Here is a 21,717-nt window from a genome sequence, read left to right as displayed (position 1 = left end):
TGAGCCAGAAGATCTAAAGGGAAAGGAAGCCCCGATTTTACCCATCTATTTTATATATTCAGACTTTACAACCAACCTCTTTTTTACGGCACAAAGTGAAACTAGGCAATCATTTATGAACAGATCCCGTGCTCACCTTTGCTTACAGTGTGCCATAACACCAACTGGTAACTAGAGACACAGGAAGACTTTGCAGTTTCATGGAAGATACAGAGGGCAAAAACAGGTGAGACTTTACTAAGGGTTATACAAATCCAGTTCAAAATCCAGTAGAACTGGGCAACATGTGTTCTGGAGAACTGGAGTTTCCTGGCTGAAAGGTTAGATTTCTCCATCTACGTCCCATGAATGTAAACCGCGTGTAATGCATTTGATTAAACCTCTGAGAGATAAATAGCTCAGAGCGATGAATGGAAAGCCTGTTAAAAAAAACAAAAACAAAACCAAAAAAAATTAAATTTTAAAATGAGGTGGGCAGACAGGCATAAAAACCTATCTTCCTGGAATCCAGGCTGGATGTCTAAAAACTGGGAGAAAACAGGGACCTCCCAGAGGCAGCTCTTCTGCCTAGGAGAGAGGAGAGGAAAGGAGATGAATGCATATCTTTACATATCCTGTGATTCCGTAACTGAGATTAATTTTAGCAAAACTCCCTGAATACTTAGATAGCAAAAACCAGATTCTTTATTTACAGCTCCTCTCTCTCTCTTTCTTAAAGAAAAGGTCAAATCAAAATGTACCAGATTCGGAACACGTAAGAAGGACAGGGATGAAGCAATCATTGCTATCACAAAGTTACAAACAAGCCACATTTGAGGCTTCTCAATGCTCAGAGACACAAACAGGGGCTGCTGTCCCTCCCCTAGAGCAGTGATGGAGCCTGCAGGAAGCCTGGGGTCCCTCCACGCCATCCGAGCTCTGGGTTTGCTTTGTGGTGTTTGACAAAGTGACCAAGTGATGCATCAACAATGCCTAACAGAGACCAAAATGCAAAAACTACTACTATAGTTAGGGAACTAGTTTGTTTTTTAGTTTATTGATTATAATCAGTAGACTTCCTGAGTCTCAATCTTCCTGAACCACAAAAAGGGTGGCATTATAGGCTGACAACTGTAATTTTTGCATATTACACATCTAAGTGTCATTTTCAGGAGTCTAGTAATGAAAACTCCACGAGACATTTTTCTGTAAATTTAATAATTTTTACAGCATGGCTACAAAATGTGGGGGTTTTTTGTTTTTTTTGTTTTTTTTGTTTAACAGGCTATTTTTAAATCACAGAAAAGTAAATTACTGTGCTTAAGAAGCTGACATTAGAAACTATAAATATTCCTAAACTGATTTCACTTCTGAACATCAAGGGTGAGAGAAAGGAAAGGAAAGAAAAGAATATACAAATGCATGCTGATCAAGTTCTTGAGGCAAGTCATTCAAATAAAAAGCACTAAAATATAAGGGGACAGTTATGAGAATTAATGCTAACAGGTTGATATGTAATTTAATGAAGCAAGTTAATAATGGCATCCTGCTTGGGATTAATTTCACTACATTAATCATTTAAGAATCATTCAGAAAGCAAAAAACTGCAGGTCAAAAACATTTACAATGCTGTAAACTGCAAGACAGTGACTCTAACATTCAAATGAACATTAAACCAGAAGAGCACAGAGATCTACTCCAACGCTATGCATCCAACCAGGTCTCATTAATGGTTACGACTGATAGCTCAAGACATTGAGGACAGACCCCATAAAATATGCAGAGTGTTTTTTGCATTTACAGCACTGCAGAACTTTGGAGTCCAAGTCCTCTTAACAACAAGAAAGTTTGCAGCTCCTTCCTGACATCAGTAATTGTAATTTTTTCATTAAATAAATTGGACCAAAGGACTGTGATTTATCTCAAAAAGCAGAAGTCTCTTGGTAACCCACCCCTACTGTTATGCTCCCTCCTTGCTGCTGCATCCAAACCAGAGACAGAACAAGTTGTGAGTTGTGGCCTCAGACTTCACAGTTAAGAAAGCATTGACAGTGCATTTGGGGAAAAAAAAAGATTCTAATTCTAATTTTTACCTTCAGTTAGATTTTTTAGATGCTTTGGAAATTAATTTCCCTAGATATGTCTGAGATTAAAAACAAAATAAAAGCCAAAGACTCTCTGTGCATTCTGGTACTTTGCTCTGTACTGTAAAAAGAACTGCACGGCACCGCTTTCAGTACAGCCCATATCCTTTAAGAGTCAATTTAACAAAAATGCTTTAATTGAAAGTATTGCATTTTGGAGGTCATCAGACTTTTTGCCTTAGTGGAAAATACCATGGACAAGTTCACAGAGTGAGGAGAAGAAGGGAAAGGAAGACGATTGCTCGGGCACTGAAGAAGATAAGTGCACATAAGGTAAATTACCCTTCTACACTGCACAGTCAGCCTGTGGATAGAAAAGTTTCAACACAGCAGGTTGCAGCCATCATGATCTAGAGACTGCAAATGCCTCTTGGCAGAACACAGGCAAGCAGAAGCTGAACGATGTGTTTGCTTCCAAGAACGATCTGTTTCAGCCGCCCTGTCAGTCTGTGCCTCCAAATCCAGCCCCCCTTTCGCTCACACATTTGTACCTCATTCCTCCAAGCAGGCTTGCTCAGGATGTTCAGGCTGCTCTGTGAACACCTCTGCTCTTCACACGCACAGATTTAGCCACATGAGCTCCTTCCCATGACAAGCCAGGACAAGTGCGCAGCCACGTGAGGAGAACCCGAACGCAGCGCAGGCTGCGCGCAGACAGGGGCTCCGCTCGCGTTTGCAAGGGATGCGACACCAGGGAATCCCAGGAGCACTGTAACCCACAGCAAGGGGGTGTCTCAGTGCTCCTGTCAGCGCTTTGCAAGTTTGGAGAACTGAGGCATATCTGGTACAAACAACCCTCACAGGTGAAAGGGCTGTTTCTTCAGCACAATCCAGCTCACTTTCAAAGTGAATTTCTTGAGTCCAGCAGCGCTGAGTGATGAACGCTGCTGGGCTCGCAGAGCCCTTCCTAGCATCCTGTGCTCCCCAAAATGCTCCCAGTAAGGTCCCAGGGCTCACCCCTGCAGTCTGCCCCTTCCTTACCCTCTCATCTGTCCTCCTTTTTGGGAAAGGGATGCAGCTCTGCCCTCCTCACAACTGCATCGCCCTGCACAACTAAAAACCTTTTGAAGCTTCTCTACTGCACTCAAGACTTCATCAGGGATTGCTTGCCTCGTGCTCTCAAGAGTCAGCCTGCTCATTAATGTAGCACAATAAAGGATGAAGAACATCACTACAAGAAACCTTAGTTTTAAAAAAAACCCAGTAGTTTTACTATCAAACATCATTTGAAACACGACTAATCTGGGCAGAGGTATGGATCAGAATAAAGTTTAAGTTTCATTGTTAAGCACTGGAAATTTAATAAGCACCAAAATGGGGGATATATATATATATATATATATATATATATATATATATTACTTTCAGAGTTATTCTCCATCTGTTCTCCCTTTTCTTTCTTATTTTACATAAAATATTCAGAAAATATTCATATTTCCCTAAGAAACTTTCAACATAAGTTGAAATAAGAATCAGAATTTTGGGCTTAGTTTAAAAAAATATTTTTGTTTCCTTTAATGGAAAGGGTAGAATAGATTTTTTTAGAAACAGTTTCCATAAATTTTTATCTTCTACCCAAACCCTCCTCCAAACAAAAGTTTCAGAGGAAGTTGTTTGATCAGCATGAGCACCTGTTATTAGGCAGCCAAACTTGCATGTTTTGGCTTAAAAAAACCCTCTGGAGGCTGTCTGTGCCATTGACAAACTGAACTCTACTCAAGTGTAACACACCTTAAGAAACTTTTAAAATTTTATATTTAAATTCTCAATGATGCAAAATCGCTTTTGACAATTTTATCTCCACTTATTTGCCAGAAAATTAGGAGACTCTTTTTCGGCTCCAGAGATGCTTCACTCGTCACTATACCTGTGGCATGTATTGTACAAGGTGTTTCTCAGAAAAATGTACTCTCGGTGCTGTAGTGGCCACATCTACCCACTCTGGCTGCGTCTTTATGTGTCAGGGTGGCTACTTTGTACCTCTATACTATTTTTCAAGCATTTAAAGTCCCTAGTACTGCTTTTATTAGTAATAACTAATGTTTTCAAACAACTGCAACATTTCAAAATGCTACGAAACTGGATTTAGTACAGAAGAATACATTTCAAATTGCTTTGCTTGTCTTCACTTACATGGAGGGTTATCGGTATACAGCTACTGAATAACGAGCTGTACGTACCTTCATGGTAGGAAGGTCATAAAAATATACCTGTACTGATACTAAATAACACTGCTAATCAATAAGAACAGTTTTATTATTCACGAGCTACTATTAATAAAACCCCATGAGTTCTAACGTAACCATTAAAAGAATTAATACTGTAATTCAATTTTAAGTTCTTTACATCTATCTGAAGTCTATTACAATAAATGAAAAGTCTCTCAATGACTCCGGATGATGCTCTGCATGTTAATGATGCCATGTGTTATTTTCACTACTGCAAAACACCTTTAAGACATTGCCTAAACACTGGAGTACTGATTATGCTTCATGTAGGTGGGTATAATGTTCCAAGAGAGGTGCACACCTCTCTCTCCATTCTCATTGTCAAAATCATTTGTTCAGACTTTCAAAAAGCATTAGAATAAGGGAGAGGCAGAAGCAGGGAATTTCCAGCAATTGAGATGGGGACATGAGACCCTGTCTCCTACTGGATGTGGTTTCTCAACAGTCACTGTATCTAAATCACTTATTCACTGAATCTATTTTGTTATGATGGCAAACACATGAACAGTTAATGAAAGGGAAGAACAGGGAACAAAAAGGCTGCCAAGGAAGTTAAAAGCTGAATTCTGTTGTTTGAGAAATATACACTTAAAAAGCATAATTCTGGGAAATATTCAATAGCTTTGACGGCGTTCCACCAATTTATTCTGTGTTCAGCTCATTTAGATCCCTGTGAAAAGTGAGTAATTGATCATATTGATGAATCAGACCAAGAACTACCACCAAAAAAAATCTCACAAAAAGCAAGGCTGCAAACATGCATTTTACTGAGGAACAAATCTCTGGATAGACGAGTAACTACTAAATATCAAGATATTTATATGCAAATAATACACACATAGCTCTGAAAGTTAAAAGGGCTACAGAGTAGTTTTTTCAACAAACTTACAAAGACATGTCAGCTTTGGAAGGTAACTCAGCTTAAGACATGTAAACCCCTTGATTTTTATCCCATGTACTTTTAAAAGTACTGCTAGTTGCACATTTGCTGCCAAGTACCTAATTACCTTTAAAAATCTAGCTCTGCACTGCTGAAGCTCTTGAGTGATCGAGGTATCAACATCACTCATCATTATGGAGCTAATTTTAATGATGAAAGCATTGCTAAAAGTTATTTTAAAATTCATTTTTACTTAATTTCTTTAGAGATGATTTGTTTGAGTACCTGAGACACAGTAACTAATCACTGACGGTTTTCTCTGCAAATATAAAATAGATTTATATGCCCTCCCAGTAGGAACAAGAATTCCATCACCTCCTCCTGAATTTCTGAGTTATCGAATATTTGATGAGTGCTTAGGGAATCAGTATTGTGCCTTTTCACAGCAGTAATCAAGGAATGAAGTATTCTCTGCCATAATGAATCTACTGCAGGACTAAAAGATGAATATTTCAAATGCAAAAGCAATATGTTTGTTTTGAACACTTTGAAGTTTGGCTTTAATAAAGCAAGTAGCGAAGTATGCAATGAATTATATTGTTAGATGGTTAAAACAGAGCCGTGCAATATGTCTGAATGCATTTAATCCAAGTAACTACTCATTTTAAATGTGACTTATAAATATGTATTACATGTACGATGAACGGATGACTCAGGAACCAAGAGAGACCTGGGCCCTGCCTTCCACTCCTGGTTTGCTCCACAGCTAGCTCAGCCTGACAATTAACCGAGGCCCAGAGCCAGAACATCGTTAACTACAAGCTGAATCTTACGTGGGCTGAAATTAAACACGCGCACCAACTATTCAAGCTAGGATCATTTAAATCGAGCCTGAGGTGCCTGGCTGCACTGGGACCTGCTACATGCGTTCCAGCAGCTGGTGGGTCCCAGTGTGCAGCCAGAGGCTCATTTAGGATTCCCACAGAACAGGGCCCCTCAGCCGGGTCCACCTCTGCCCTTCCTGCAAATCCAGAAGCCTTTGCTGCCAGACAAGAGGGTTCTGTCGGCAGGAGGTGATGGGTTCATCGAGTTGAACATCCCCCACCAGTACCAGCTTCACCCTGAGACACACCAAATCACTGCAACACTGAAGGAATGGCCATAGTGTGCTCTCCTGAAAAACCTGTCAGAAGGCAAGGACTCGTTTGTCATGGCATTCTCTCCTTTGTATCCAGGGGATTTTGATTTTTGCTAAAATAACAAGTGAGTTCTCTTCAACAACAAAGAAAATCCAGCTAGAGATTTTAGGGCAGCTCATTTCATTTGCAGATTGATAATACCTGCTTATAGAGTCCCCACAGTGCTATTTTGTGTGAGACCCACTCAGTGTCCATCCACAGTGAGATACAGAGATGAGCAGTTATAGCAGTTTGTATTTGCAAGAATTGTTTCTTAGTTTAGTAAATTTTTTTTGTCAGATCAACTAACCTGCAGCACACAAACAGAAATAGCATTTATCAACAGAGCTTAAAATGAAAGTAATGAGAAAAGCACAGCTTTAATTACAACGAAATTCCAAGTGCTTCAATTATCCAAGTTCAGAACCAACGCATTTTACCTGGAAATTGCCTCTGAAATAATGAATTCAATAAGGAAAATTCTTGTATAGTCCAAGTTAAATTATTTAAAAAGGAAGAAAGAGGGTACTTAATTATTTAATGTTTCACCAATAATTATATAGTTCAGTATAATGTTCACTCACTGGAGAATCTGATTTTCAAAGGAACATTTATGAACATCAGTCAAACAAAAAACACCTGCCAGACTATAAACTCAGTGTTGTGAACATTCCTTCCAACACAACATTATCACATTAGCAAAAATCCAAGTCTTAATGGGAAACATATCCAATAATTTATGTTAAAATATTTACACAGAAAAGCATGCATGGTACAGTTTTCTAATGCATTTGTAAAAAACAGCATGACCTCTCTCGCTACAATTTTTAAAAGCTCTGTTCTAGGTAAATGAGTTCAAGGTGGGACCAAAGCTCTGAAAAATAGACAGCTGTAGTACTCGAACAACCTACGCTGCCAATCAAAATGTCACCATGGACATCTTAGGGACACTTCATTCAAAAGTCAATAGGAATTGACTTTAAAAGACAGCTTTAAATTAGCTGCATGAAATACGAGCCATAGCTAATAAGTTTATGCAAGTTTATCTGCATGGAGTCCTGGGAAGCAAGGCTCAGGGAACACAAGTATTTCTCAAGAAAAAGGTTTTCCCAACAGATCAACAAAACCAGCACATCATGTGCAGCTGAGGGGGCTAAAACAGCGCCGTGGTCAAACACAGTAGGGATCTGCAAAGGATTATCAACACCCCTTAATAACTCTATGTTAACCCTATGTACAACAATTCAAGCCCTATGGGACTAGTTCTGGAAAATCCTCATGATGACCAAAACAGCAGCTGTCCCACTGGTGTCCCTAAAATTTATTTACAGGCACATATCAGAATTCAGCATGTGCCCTTCTAGACTGGGGACTCTGGGCTTTACAAATCTTCCTCAACTGTTCTCTGTCTTGGAGCAAAGCCTCCCCGAAGGAAAACCTGATACACTCACAAATTTAACACCACAGCACTGATATTTCAACCCAAAGAAAAAGGAAAACGTGCCAAAACCCCCTCAACCATTTCCTTGCAGCCACAAAACACGTCACCCCTGGGTCACTTTGCCAAAGAATTACCTTGACCCCACTCTCTGGAAAAGATCAGAAAGTGTTCATCAGAAATGGCCTCAGATTTCACAGCTCCCAGAGCAGAGGAGCCCAGCTGCACCATCATCCAGACTTTACAGCCTCATGTCCTGTGGTTGGCAGGGCTAGAAACGGTGAAAAGTGTAGATTTCTGCTTCCCTGAGGGGACTACAACCCTCAGTTGGGGTCTTGGAAAGCCTGAGGTCTCTTAAAATCAAAGATGGGGTATTTAACAGCATAGCACACTATTTTAAGTTATTTAAAGGCTCCCTTGGAATCATGGAAAGAGAGACTCACAGTAAATGCAGCACTTGGCTTTGCAGGTGGGGAATACCAAACACAGCCCCACCACAATTTTAAGGTCCTGTAAAAATAGAGGGTTTAGGGAATACATGTCACATACAGGCTAGGAAGTGCTGTGACATGGGGCAGCACTCCACATGGCTGATGTGAAGCACATCAGGGTAATTTAGCAGTTAAATTCCAGACAGATGATGCCACAACACGTGGGGCACACCACGGCACAGACCCACGCTCCTTCTGCCATGGCACACACCCCAAACCCACAATGCCTCACCGTGGAATAAACCATGGTTGTGCTGCTTCTGAACTTCCATCTCGTATGGCCAAATTCAGCTTGCCCAAAGCCTCCCATAGTATGCTGAGATTAAGAAATCTGGGGAATCATCATCATACCATGCCACTGCAAATTATCACAGCTCCACCATCTTTGTCGTAATATGAAATGCCACAGAAGTGCTCAGAATCCAACAGAGATGAATTTAACATGCCTCCTTCCACTACCCTGATGTCAGCAGAGTTAGAGCAATTTATGCAATACAAGGATCTGTCCTTTTCTCCTTATCAAAGCATTTGATCAAAATCAGTGACATGCAAAAAGACAACCTTACTTAATTTGAGCAGCAGAGTCTGACTTGTCACTCTAACATCATAAGAAAAAGGGAGGTATTTACATATGGGTACTTGCATATTCCTTTTTATCTGGCTTCACAAAGGTAACAGCAAGATCCCTTTCTTCCTCAGTAAAAACTAGTGTAAAACCTCACAAAGGATCAGCATTTTCCCTTGCTCTTCCCTCCCTCTTCTCAAAAGCAAGACCTCAAGACATTTCAAATCTTCATTAGCTACTTCTCTGCCTGTGACAGCCTGGTGGTGTGGAGCAGCTCCAGCTCCCTCTCTTCAATTCACCCTGGAGTCAGAAAGGTTTCTGTTTCTGACATGAGGTGACAAGGAGCTCCCACTGCTGGATGCCACTGCCAAAGGTGACACTCCCATCACCAGCAGTGGTCCCTGCCCCACACCGCACATTTGGAGTGTGTGGAACCACAAATGAGTTCACCCAGCAGCCCCAGATCTGCATCTCTCAGGGTTCATTTCAAACAAGTGGATGCATAAATTCACTCATTCCAAAACCTGGTCTGTTCAAGAACTTGTTACTATGACAATTTAGAAGAAGCTGCTACAGATAAGATTGATGAAACGTATTGATTAATTTTCTCTCAAGCTACATTTGAATTTTAAGTTTTCCCTAAACAAAACCAGTTGGTGTTGGTTTGTTAGTATTCCAGGGACTGCAGCAATGTGCTTCAGCAGCAAAGGAAGTTCCATGATAAATGTGTTCTCCAATCTGCATCTGTAAAGTAGCTATAAAGTCAGAACAATCCAGGCAAAATTTTTCATTATGTTTTTAAATATACTTATTTACATTTTAAATCACACATAGACAATATGAAATATCTTTCATTTAGACAGGTGGGAACAAGAAAACAGATGCATCCATTAAGCTTGAAACAATTCAATGAATTAAATATACTTGGTGAACACTTTGGTTTATAGATATAGCCTTTGTTTTAACTTACTTGAAAAAACACGGCCATGGCTCCTACCACCCTGTTTTCTAGAACTGCTGTTCCAAAACTGTCAAAGTCATCAGGATTGTAGAAGTAAATCTGCATCTGCAAAAATTAAAACGAACAACAGAATCACATTAGTGTTGATTCACACAGCTTTCACATGATGTAATGCATACATGTATGTAAACCCAGCGTTACGAACCTGAGATAAAGGAATTCTGCTGAACAATATTGTTTAACCAGCATCTTGATTAATAGCATGACTGCCCTGCTGGGACAGTAAGCAGTGAACAGAGTCGATGCAATGCATTTTAATATCAAATCCAAGGGTAAACAGCATGGCCAGTCTGTTCAGATGTTAAACTTTGTGCTTTCTGCCAGCATCTCTTCATTTCTTTGCACATTGAAGGCTCATCTCCCGCTCTGTTAAATGTGCTAAACATATTTATCTCAAAATCCATAGAGAATTTTGAAAAGGATTTCAATGTTTAGAGTTATTCCTTTACTCCTAAAGTAATTTGTAAGATAAAAGTCTGTCTCCATAGCAATGCATTTTTATGAGCCTCTGATATTCAGGTCTATCAGTTAAGGTCACACTTCTCCCTGTCTTTAGTTAAATTTCACGACTTTTATTTCCAAATCGTTAGTACTCTGCCAAAAGTACGAGCCAAACCCAGACATACTGATGTAATTTTGTAATGAATAATAAATATTAATAATTACACAAACCCCAAGGAAGAGCAGGTGAGAACAATGATTAGCCCAAACTAACAGGCGCTGGAGTTACACGAATAGAAGAGGACCAAGAACAGCTTCCTCTGTGCACTCTGCTGGTAAACAACGCCCCTGCACTACACACGTGCCACGAATAAGGGCAGCCGACACAGGCCTGCGGGTGCTCGCGCTCTTCATTCCCTGAACGGTTCTTGTTCCACTCCCCACAGCAGTTGAGCTCCCACTTCTGCCAGCTGTCTGAACACACTGCTGCTTCCCCAGTAGTTGTTCAACCCCTCCTTTTCAAAAGAAGCTCCTAGTGTTAGTCCATCTCCATCAGCCATGACTCGCTCCGAAGGATCCGGTTTAAAGCATGCAGCGCTCCCTTCTCACCACCACACCATGGAGGTGTGTACACGGTCACAGAATAAACTCAGCGGTCACAGAATAAACTCAGTGTTGCTAACCTTTGCTGCACATCTACCCTACACACCACAAATTAAAACCACGTGCCTGAGGGCGACAGCCATGCACAGGGCCTGGGCTCACAGCGGTTGCTCCCGCGGCCATTCAGGGAACGTTCCAGATGGATTTCACAACCCAAAGCAGCACTGGCTGGCTGATATGCACGCTCACTTGTGCTCGTTAACGCCAGGAAAAAAATAAAAATCTGTTCCTGGCTGCGAAAGGGGAATTGTCCCATCAGCTTCTCTGCCAGTAGCCTCTTGCTGAACCTGTGCCCTCACTCTGCTGCCCATCACCAGCACTGCCCTTTGCACAGCATCACAGTCGTGGTCAGAGACACACAGCTCATCGTTTGGGGGAGAAGCAGAGTCTAGCTGAAACTGCCCCTGCCTCCCAACACGCTGCTGGTCTCACCATGGCTCCCAGCAGCTCTGTCTGCAGGACCCGAACACTTGTTCAGGTTTTTTCAAAGCAGTGCCGCACGATGCATCCTACTATATTCACAAATGCATATTTTCCCATATTTTGTACATGCCAAGAGAGATTATACCCTTTTATCTTGCACAGATACATTCCCACACACATTCACTGATTTCCAGGCCTCTGAATGTATATACTGGCTGTAGTGGATAGGTGCCTTACCAGTATTATACAGCAAAAAAAAAAAAAAAATCACTGCATAGGGAACAGGCCAACATGAAGATCAGAGCATTCAGAGGTAGAGGTACTTTTTTTTGCAGAAGGAAGACCACACTCCAAATAGGCCACACAGAAATAAAAAAGATTTGGCACTCACACTGGCTTTAAAAAATTTGAAAGCAATTTAGCTCCCCTTCTTTGGCTTTCCTATTCCCAGCATCCTCAGAGCACACACAGAGATGCTGACAATATCTCACAAAGGTGGCAGTGCCTCTGGATTCTGACAACTCCTGCACTGAACAAACGCAGAGCAAGTTACAGACATTCACTGATGTAGAAATTAGAAACAGTTTGTTCCAGGTAGAATTGCTTAAACCTCAGTTTAGCCAGCACAGACCACACCTGGCAAAATGTTCACAAATTACATTCTGCTCCTCTGCAAAATAAAGTCTAAAATTATCTATACCTTACATAAAACATTTCACAATATATTCCTCATAGGAGTTTATGAAGAAAAGCATCACTGAGTGAGTTCAGCATATGCCAGAATCACTTTGGATCAATTTTGCTTACGGCATTTTAAGGAAATTAATTTTTACAAGGCACTCTTGCATACTAGCGCAAAGGGCTTTGGTAAAAGAGTTTTTCTTTCAGATCCCTCATCTTAGCAGTGCAATCTCACAGCCTAATCAAGAACCACTCTCTGCCTTGATTACCATACACATTGGAGCATTTTACCACTGCTCCCTGGTGTTTTTCCAGAGAGTGTGGTTGCTCTCTCTGCATCCATCACGTCAAGGGGAACTGTCCTGTATGAAAAATTATTGTCATCTGTCATACAGTACCTTCCTTATGTGCACATACAGCTAGAAGGAATATTTTAGGAAGTCAATATCTGAGGAATTGCTATTATATAATTTATACACACATACCCTGCAAAAACAATGTTAAAAAGACAGTAAAGTTGCACCCTCAAAACCTCATGGTTCAGGCTTCTCATAAAACCACACCTGGACACTGCTGAGCATTAGTATCATGGCAATTTTCTAATTATGTGATCACATATTGCTCTCTTCCATAATAAAGCCTCATCAGTTTTCCCCAATTTACAATAAAATGCAAATGTATCCAATGTATTTTTGTTCTTTTATTCATAATATACATAATATTGAATGCATTTATCAGTAGATAGTTAATTTAATATTTTTTATGGGTGGGATAAGGTTCTTTATGTACAAAGTGGGAATAGGACAGTTAACTGTAAAATTAATTTCACCGCATACTTAAGTGGCCTAAACATGCTAGAAAATTTTCATTATTACTCCTTATTATATAATTAGTATATACAATATATGGGGCACTTTGCATATAAATGACTTCTACCGTCTTTGCCTGGGATGCAAAAAGCAGCAGCACAGAATGCAACAAAGAAGCTTTTAAGCTAAAGAAAATTTGGATTGTATTATAATATGCTATTTGTGAAATGCAGAATGGAGAATCACACATCCAGCCTAAATCGTGGCGCTGACTGATTTCAGCCCCATACAACATTTTGGTACACTTTTGCATGTGACTCCCCAACAGCTTCTATTTTCCAAAATTAAAAAATTTACAGGCTGAGAATCATGCAGTAAAGCCTGAAATGCCCTTTGTAGTGTGGCACTACCCGTGTGCAGTCAGAATGCTCTGTTCCACACATCCCTGCTGACTGTGCTTCCTCGTGGCACAGGTTCAGGGGGGCATGAGTGTCCTGGTCTCCATGGCACAATCTATGATGTTTACAAGGCTTTCACATCTAGCCCCATGACAACTAACAAGGCTGGGAAAGGCTTACATGGCCCTCCTTAATCTCAGATGTGCAACACGGCAGCGTACTCGCATTTACCTTGTAAAGAGGTATCATAAAAACCACACGTGTCCAAGCAACTTGAAATTTGCAGTATTTTGGTAAAGCCAAGCTGAGACAAATCATCCCTAGTGAAGCAAAGGTACTTTTCCTGCAGGAAAAACTGTCCATCCTAAAATGCTTCCACTAATACTACTGCAGCTACAGAGCTTTACCAAGGCAGGGAGAGGGCGAGAGTTTGATTTTAATGGGAAAACTTCATGCTCTGACACTCTTCATGAAAAAAAAAAAATGTTTTCAAACTTGAGAGAGATTTGCTGTACAGCACAGATTTAAGCCTGAAAAAATATCAATGTGGGCAAAATCTTCAGACTGTTACAAGTGCCTTAAAATAGCGGATTAGGGAGAAAGCCCTCACTCTGCCATAACCCAGGAGATAATCACCAGTCACCCTGAGAAAACATTATGTTTTCTAGTCTCTGCTGTCCAGGAAGACCCAGTGGTCAACCGTTACAGTTTCCAAGCAATCCAGGTCTGTCTATTCCCAGCCTACAACACTTACACAAGTGAATGCACCGCATACATCCAACATGTGGGTGATTCTCCAGCCTGGAAAGCCTTTGCCTCCAATCTCCTACCCCTCCACCATGCCCTGGGGGCTGGAAATCGCCTCCTCCTCAGGATAACCTACTCCCTGCAGAAACACCTTTCTTCAACCATCTTCTTCCAACCTCTACAGAAATCTGGCATTACCCAGACCTGCCAAAATGTCAGGCACTGCTCTGTGCATAGATTTTTGATGCCAAACTGGGCTGCCACCATGCTGATGTTGTAAGGACATGCCGTCCAAACTGCGTGCATTACTGAGAAATACTGCCCACCAGAGACCAGTTCTGATTTTATTAAGTGCAATTGCCTCTGAATGACTAAACCCTCATTATGAGATGTCATTGGCTTGCAAGGACTGAGCCTGCTTCCAATGAATGGCTTCTCCTCGCCACCCATCCACAAATAAAAGGCTCTGTCTCTCTGCTTGGCATGTCAGGCATCCAGACAGAAATCACCATTCCCATGCATGACATCTCTTTGCTGTCATTACCCCACTACAAAGACTGAAAGTTTACATCCAACACAGACTGTCATGGCCAAACTCATTCAGTGCTTATGAGAGAAAAGCCACAACGAGCGTTTGATAGATCCCAGAAGATGTGAGCGAGTTCAAAGCAATTCTAAGAGACTGGAAACCAAGCAAGTACATTTTCCATAGACAGATGCCAAGCATTTTAAAAATAAATAATTGAGACTTTTAAATTGGGCTGTGATCACCCTGTGCAACCTCCTACAGCAGATTTCTCTTTAGATTAAAAAATGAACAAAGGCTCATTGTGCTGTCACAGATGTGGAGTACAGAATATTCAAAAGAATCAGGAATTCTGGTGCAAGGGAAAGGATCATCGGAATTATCTTTCTGCTCATTTCCTTCCGGCAATCCGAGAACTACCATGCAATTTAAAGCATGGTAAAAAAAGCATAAAAAAATTAAAAGGTTTTATATACCAACCAATTTTTTTATGAATTAGGCAGCAAGACACAGAGGGAGCAGCGATGTGGACAATTGTGTACTGCTTTAGAGACTGAGAGTGTTTTCAGAAGAGCACAACACCCAGGCAGCGCAGGTAGATTGCAGCTCTTCGCAGAGTGGTGAAACAAAAATTTTGAAATGTCTGCTTCAGATGATGGAGTTAAACACTGAATATACTAATTCTTAATTAGTGTCTTTGCTGCTTACATTGTAAGAATAAATTATTCTCAGCCACTTTTACAACTGGATTTAAAACCTTTTGCACAAAAATAAATTCTCTGCTAAGATTATGAATCATACATGATTTTTCTTAATTGAAAGCTCGCATGTAACTTACTTTTGCTTTAAATATGTGCATAGATTTCCAGTGAACTGGATGATGTGATCCATTTGGCTGGAATAAAAATTTTCTACAGACATAATGTAATCTTCACTGCAGCACTAAAAATTCAGGATAACTGTCCTGCAGTCTGTGTGTTTACTGGAGTGTGAGATGTACACTGGGGCAATAAAGTCTAATGTTTGACTTCTCATTATATTCTCTTTAAAAAATCCATGAAACTTACCATTTATAACATATTCAAAATCTGCTTAGGAAAGGCAGGGGGAAGAGCGAATCGTGATGTTTTCCAGTCCTCCTACCAGAGCTTGATGTAATAACACAGAGTATATTGCATTCTTTTGAAAAGATAAAGTTGAACAGGAGCAGATAATGGCATGTTTTTCCTGCCTAGTCTATTATTCATCAGTGAATTTTTAACTATAGTTAGGCAGGTAGAGAGATGTATTTTGAATGGCATAACTTGGTATTCTACAGTGCCTAAAAGTGTGCTGGGTAAAACTGCAAAACAAAGAGTCAGACAGGGACTTTGTCCTAATGTAATTGTGCAACTTGATAATGAATACAATGCTAGGCTGAAAAAAATGAAAGGAGCTGAAACAACAGGAAGAGCAAGAGCATGCAAGTGAAATACCAGAATTTAACTCAATTTAGACATTTGTATCCCTCAGAAGTATGGTAAATTTCCCTTTCATCTTCTTTAACGGTAAGCGTGAATTCTCGCTTTGTTGTCTCCAAACAACCCAGTAGGTGTACCTATGCTATAAATTGAGACTAAGCCATTTCAGAGTCTTTTCCAACCTGAAGGGTGGTGGCTGTTGCACCTTCCGCCCATAAGTCTGCACAGCATTTAAACCTGTGAGTGGCCCAGTGGCAGTTCAGTAGAACAGGGAGGAAACCCAGCGCTCACGGGATCACCCTGGGCTCCCACGCACTGATGGATCACAGCCCCGTCACTCATAGTATCTTGAGCGTTAAGCCCTGAATGTTAAGAGAAAAGGACTCTGCCAAGCCAGAAACTTCCCTGGTTTCTACTGCCAGAAATAAACATCCCTTAGGCCTGCTCCCATCCCTAACACGAAAATCCATCTCATGTGTACACAGTGAGTCATTACACAAGGAAGGCCCATTTGATGCTAAAAAGCTCCATGTTGCATTCATTTGTATTACCGTAATATGAAAATAACGGTGTCACTGTTTATGCTTTCCGTAACGTGAAACTTTTTTGCAATTGCTTTGTACTCCGAGTAACAGCCATATGATTCACCATGAAATGAAGTCTGGAAAATCGTTTTGGATAAATGGAACTATAAATTCAATAGAATTTCCACGACAACATAGATTGCAACACTCCACCATGAGTGAAATGTTATAAATCATTCAAAACCAACAAAAAAATCAGCAGTAAGTCTTCTCTTTCACAATGCACAAGACCCTTGAATTATAGAGTTGTGGTTATTACCACCCAGTGTAATGCCTCTTGTTTCTCATCCTCCTTCCTCTGTGTTACAAGCGTTGTTTCATATTTGACCTCCTTCCAAACACAGGAGATTATAACACTAACACTTTAATACTAAGACATAAGGAAGAACTGAAGCATAACGAGCAGGAGGCTGTTTTGAACCTTTCCCTCTCGTCTCCTAAAAATGTTATAAATGTCTTCATCCTGTGGTAATTATACCTGTGTCTCCAGATACATCACAGCATCTTGTTAGACACACAAATTTAGGAGGCTCTTTTTCTGGAAATGTGGGTGGTAACTGGTGCAATAGGGTGCTTAGTCAGCTTGTGAAAGGGATGTGAACCACATGTCCAAGGGATGGAAGAGATCCAAGGAGAGGAAGTAAAAATAAAAAAAGACTAAAAGACTGCCCCACACAGTATTGCTCATTTGTACCCTTCCATCAGAGGATTCCTGACAAATGGTATTTCACTGCAAGTCCAAGGAACTGGAATGATGTGATGCCAGGGGAACCTTCACTGCAATTTTAAAATCACTGTGGCTCTTGCCTTCATGCCTGGAAGAAAAACCTTGAAAATGCAAAGCTCTTTCCTTCCTGAAAAGATTAAGAAGCCCACGAAAACAAAGGAGAGAGAAACAGTTTTCAGTATTCTGGGGTTTTTGTGTAATAGTAGGAACACTTCTTAAATATCAAGTCTTTTGGTAACTTAAGAAGTGGCAACCCATTACCCCTTGGACTGCAAAGGCTACTAGAGAGTTTCTGCTATCTTGCATTGATCACTGCCCATTTCTGGGCCTCAGTTCCTCATGTGGTCATTGCCTGTCCCTTCTTTAAGCTGAAGTTTTATGAAAAAAAATTTGAAAAATTTGAAATTAATGGGAAGAATGACACACAGCTGAAAACCATGTGAAATTTAGTACTATATGGAGAGTTGTCGGAGGAAAAAAACTCTAAGGTTGCTCCATTTGCTTGATATTGCAATAAGGAAGAGTCACACAGGTACCTCACAGAGAGAATCTATTGCTTCCTTAATACTGGTACCAGCTTTAACCAGCTCATAACTGACAGGAGAAGATGTCATGAGAAGCTGCTTGTGCTCCATCCCTGAGGTGTTCAAAGCCAAGCTGGACAGGCCTCTGGGTAACCTGATCTAGTGGAAGGTGTCCCTGCACATGGCAGGGAGCTGGGATCAGGTGATCTTTAAGGCCCCTTCCAACCCAACCCGTTCTGCGCCGTGTGGTTCACATCCCTTTTATGAGCAGATGACGCAGAAATTCACACAGCTGCTGCAGGGCAGTGCACCCACACACCCAAGGGCATCTTCCCAGGCTCTGGGAGGCCAACTGGTGTCTTTCACTGGTCTTCACCTCCTCTACCAGAAATTGTTTTGTGTATTTATTGAGTAGCTCTGAGTCTCACTCACAATGGCTTTGTCTAATGGTGGCATATTCCAAGAGAGTGGGAACACACAACACTGAGGCAAACGTGGCTTCCTAAAAGCGTACAAATGGAAATTAGAGGCAATATTCAGCTGCTGTCATGGCTGAAAAACTGAAACAGGCAATTTAGAAAGTGGCTAAGCACCAAATGACACAACAACTAAAAACAAGCTGGATGGACTAACTGTATGAATAGAATAGCTCTGAACGCCACCCAAAAGTGGCTGTTTTAGATATCGTCTTCATCTGCTTCCCACGGCCTTCCTAAAAGGAAAAACAACACCACTGAAGAGGTTTAAACTTCAAGATACCTGAACTGTCCATACTTCAGGTCATCTTTCAGGAATCCATTTACTTTCTTAAACACCAAGAAGTGCTGCCAGAATGGAGAGAACTAGGATTTCCTTCCAAAAATACTCGAGTGCTCTTCAGGAGAAACAAAGGAGCTACACTTGAATAATAAAATGCACAAAAGCATACTTCTCCTAGCATATGTGATTAATACAATTTCATATCCCATTCACTTTAAAGATGCAGAAGTATTCATTCCTCTGAAAGCAAGTATCTTAGCACAAATTCCTCTTTTTGCACTGGAATTCAAAATGTTCTCTGTGTGTGGTCTTTTTTCTTGTTGATGATTTTTTTTTTTTTCCTCAGTGGGAGAAGGCAAGGTCTTCCAAGAGGTTTAATGAACTTCCAAATGCCTCAGAACAAATTTTGAGGTATTTATAGTTTAACTCTGGATTCAAAGCTATGCAGCAGATGGGGCACGTTTTCAGCAGCATTTTGCTGGGCGAAAGGCCATTCCTTATCTCTGAGGGGATGTGAAATCCTCCAGGGCTGTACGCTTGCAGAGTTATTTTTATTTATGAACTGTGAAGTAGATGGACAATTACAGCAGAACCAGGCCAGGACAAGAGCTTACTTGGCGAGTAAAAATAATAATGAGTTTTCTCGTATTTTGCAGACTACACCTCTATCTAGACCCTCATCATATTGCCAAAGGCTGAGCAAACAGTGCTCAACATCGTTCTCAGTAGCTACTTGCAGATTACTAGAGGGATGTGTGACAGCCTGTGCTGCAGGGACAGCATTAGTTCTGTCACAGCTGTCCCATTGGAACATGAGGGATTTTTCCAATGCAGCTGCTTAATGTAGGTGTTTTACTTCAAGATTCTCAAAAGGGTTTAATATGCAAGGAATGAGTACACCATATCCTTTCTAAAACTCGGGATCTCCTTAAAATACCTCAAATTGAAATCCTTCTCCACCATGAGCTGCCTACCCAAATTCCCCAGTGTTGGAAAACCTTATATGTAATATCTCTGCCTCTAATTTTCCAGGTTTCTCTACCCTTACCCTCTGACTGTTTTACCGAGCAGGAAGTGAAGTCTGCACATATCTGGAGTGTAGTGTTAAGAATTTTTAAGTATACAGACACACACACACAGAGTAGCTGAGTACACCATCTTAATGGGGCCAGCGTGTTAAGGGCATGATTTACACTAACAAATCAAGAAGAACTATACTTCTTGCACAGCAAGAAGCAAAATACTGACAGAAAAGTGCTGGAAATTGTGTAGCCTTTTAAAGTTAAACCCTTGTCCACTGTCACAGCTGCAAACCCATTTGCAAACACGATCTGTAATGGTCCTTTGCTAAATGTCAAAGTTATTCTTCCATGCCTATGAAACAGAAACACAGCTCTGATTCTTGTCCCCTCCCTTGCTCATACCTGTCTGCAGATAACGTGTTGAGACTCCCCTGGTGCATCTGATGCTGCTGCTCACTTAATCTGCATCACCTAATTTAATGTGACTAAAACAACCTCTCAGCTTTAACACTTCCAATTTCTTACAGGCCTATTGATGTTGGAAGAACACTTCTCTGGAGTCCTGAAGAACACAACAGCACCACCACCCTGGCACTTGAGTTCAAATTTCACAGGCTTTGGTTCAGTACAGCTTTCAGAACACAGCCCTGGTGGGAGATGTACCCAACTGTGTCCCTGCTCAACCAGGCTTTGCGCCAGTTTCATCCCTTCCCTCGACTGTATTTTAATCATAGAAATGATTTGCATGCCCAAGAGTCACATTTCCAGTCTGGCTCACACCTGTGTATTTCTGAAAGCATCTCTTCTGCCTCAGCATCTCACGCTCAAACAATTCACCTGTGTAATAGACACCAGAGAAGTTCTGGTTTTCAGTGTCACAGCTGCTGGCTTCTCTTGGGTGTCTCTGGCACCAGAGGTGCCCAACCCATTTAATTCTTGCTCATGCCACTCCTCTCACCACCAGCACCAGGTATTTGGATAGCACCGGCACAAACACAAACTGGGAACACTCCAAACTGGTGCAGCCTCTCCCATCACTCGGCAGGGAGAGTGCCCCAGGCTGCCCAGAGCCAGGGCAGGACAGGTACCACCTGCCACACAAATCCCCACCAGGGTGTGCCACCGGTGCATTCACCTCTCCTGGTGTTGTTCTGTCACAGCACCAAATGCCTCAGTGGAACTTTTGAAATATGGGTGTTGCACAAGTAAAGTCTTTATCACAAATCTGATAATTAACCTGCATAACTGATTTCCCTCCTGGCAGCAGGCAGGTTGGAATAAATAGTCTATTCAATACCTACTGAGAGAAGACTTCTATATTTCATGTTTACTTTAGACAAGTACAAAAACCTTTGGACAAAGGGCCTCAAAGAGTCAAATTCCTTGCCGTTTTAACAGAGCGCCCTGAATAATACATAAAGCAGCTATGCTCTTATCCCTAAAACCACAGGTGTGAACCAGATGTCATGCTTATCTTCTCTTGAGATTACAGCAATCGCACGCCTTCAGAATATAAAGTAAGCTTTGGATAAAGGAACCTGAAATATATTAAAAGTGTGGCACTGAAGTTAAAAATTCAAATATTAACCTAGAAATAACTGTTTCATTCAAGTGTCTGTTTACAGTCTATGTTCTGTGAAAGCTGTATTTCTTTTACTTAACCTTTTTACAACAAGATGAATTATGAGTCACAAATCTGAGATAAAACTATTTGCATAAATCTCAGTATTGGTAAGCAAGATCTTGCCAAACAAATTTTTCAAATATACCACCATCAATTAAACGTGCATCATGGCTCAAGAAACAGAATTAAAGTTAAAACCCTAATTTGAATTTTAAACTTTCCTGTTATTGCAGTGAAGGTTTAGAAAAAGGTGAGCATATGCTGCACTCAAATATTGAAAAGAGATTAAACCCAGAAAGATATCTCAAAGAGAATTTTAAAGTTAACAATACACGGTAACAAGAAATGGTGCAAATGTGCTCTAACCATACAGCCTTGATCATAACCAGTCACCTAAGAGTGCAT

The 21,717-nt window shown here is 40.8% G+C and overlaps 1 protein-coding gene across 1 annotated transcript in view; it reads right to left on the bottom strand.

Moving 5' to 3' along the window:
- Positions 1 to 21,717, bottom strand: part of PTPRG (protein tyrosine phosphatase receptor type G) — a 395,690-nt gene that overhangs the window by 127,045 nt on the left and 246,928 nt on the right. The window contains exon 5 of the mRNA XM_040076808.2: positions 9,874 to 9,969. Coding sequence (XP_039932742.1) covers positions 9,874 to 9,969 — 96 coding nt within the window. The remainder of the gene's footprint in view (positions 1 to 9,873; positions 9,970 to 21,717) is intronic.

The sequence above is a fragment of the Hirundo rustica genome, chromosome 12 (assembly GCF_015227805.2).
Source record: "Hirundo rustica isolate bHirRus1 chromosome 12, bHirRus1.pri.v3, whole genome shotgun sequence".
NCBI lineage: Eukaryota > Metazoa > Chordata > Aves > Passeriformes > Hirundinidae > Hirundo > Hirundo rustica.
Note: the sequence above shows the minus strand (reverse complement) of the source record. Positions and strands in the feature narration are given on the sequence as shown.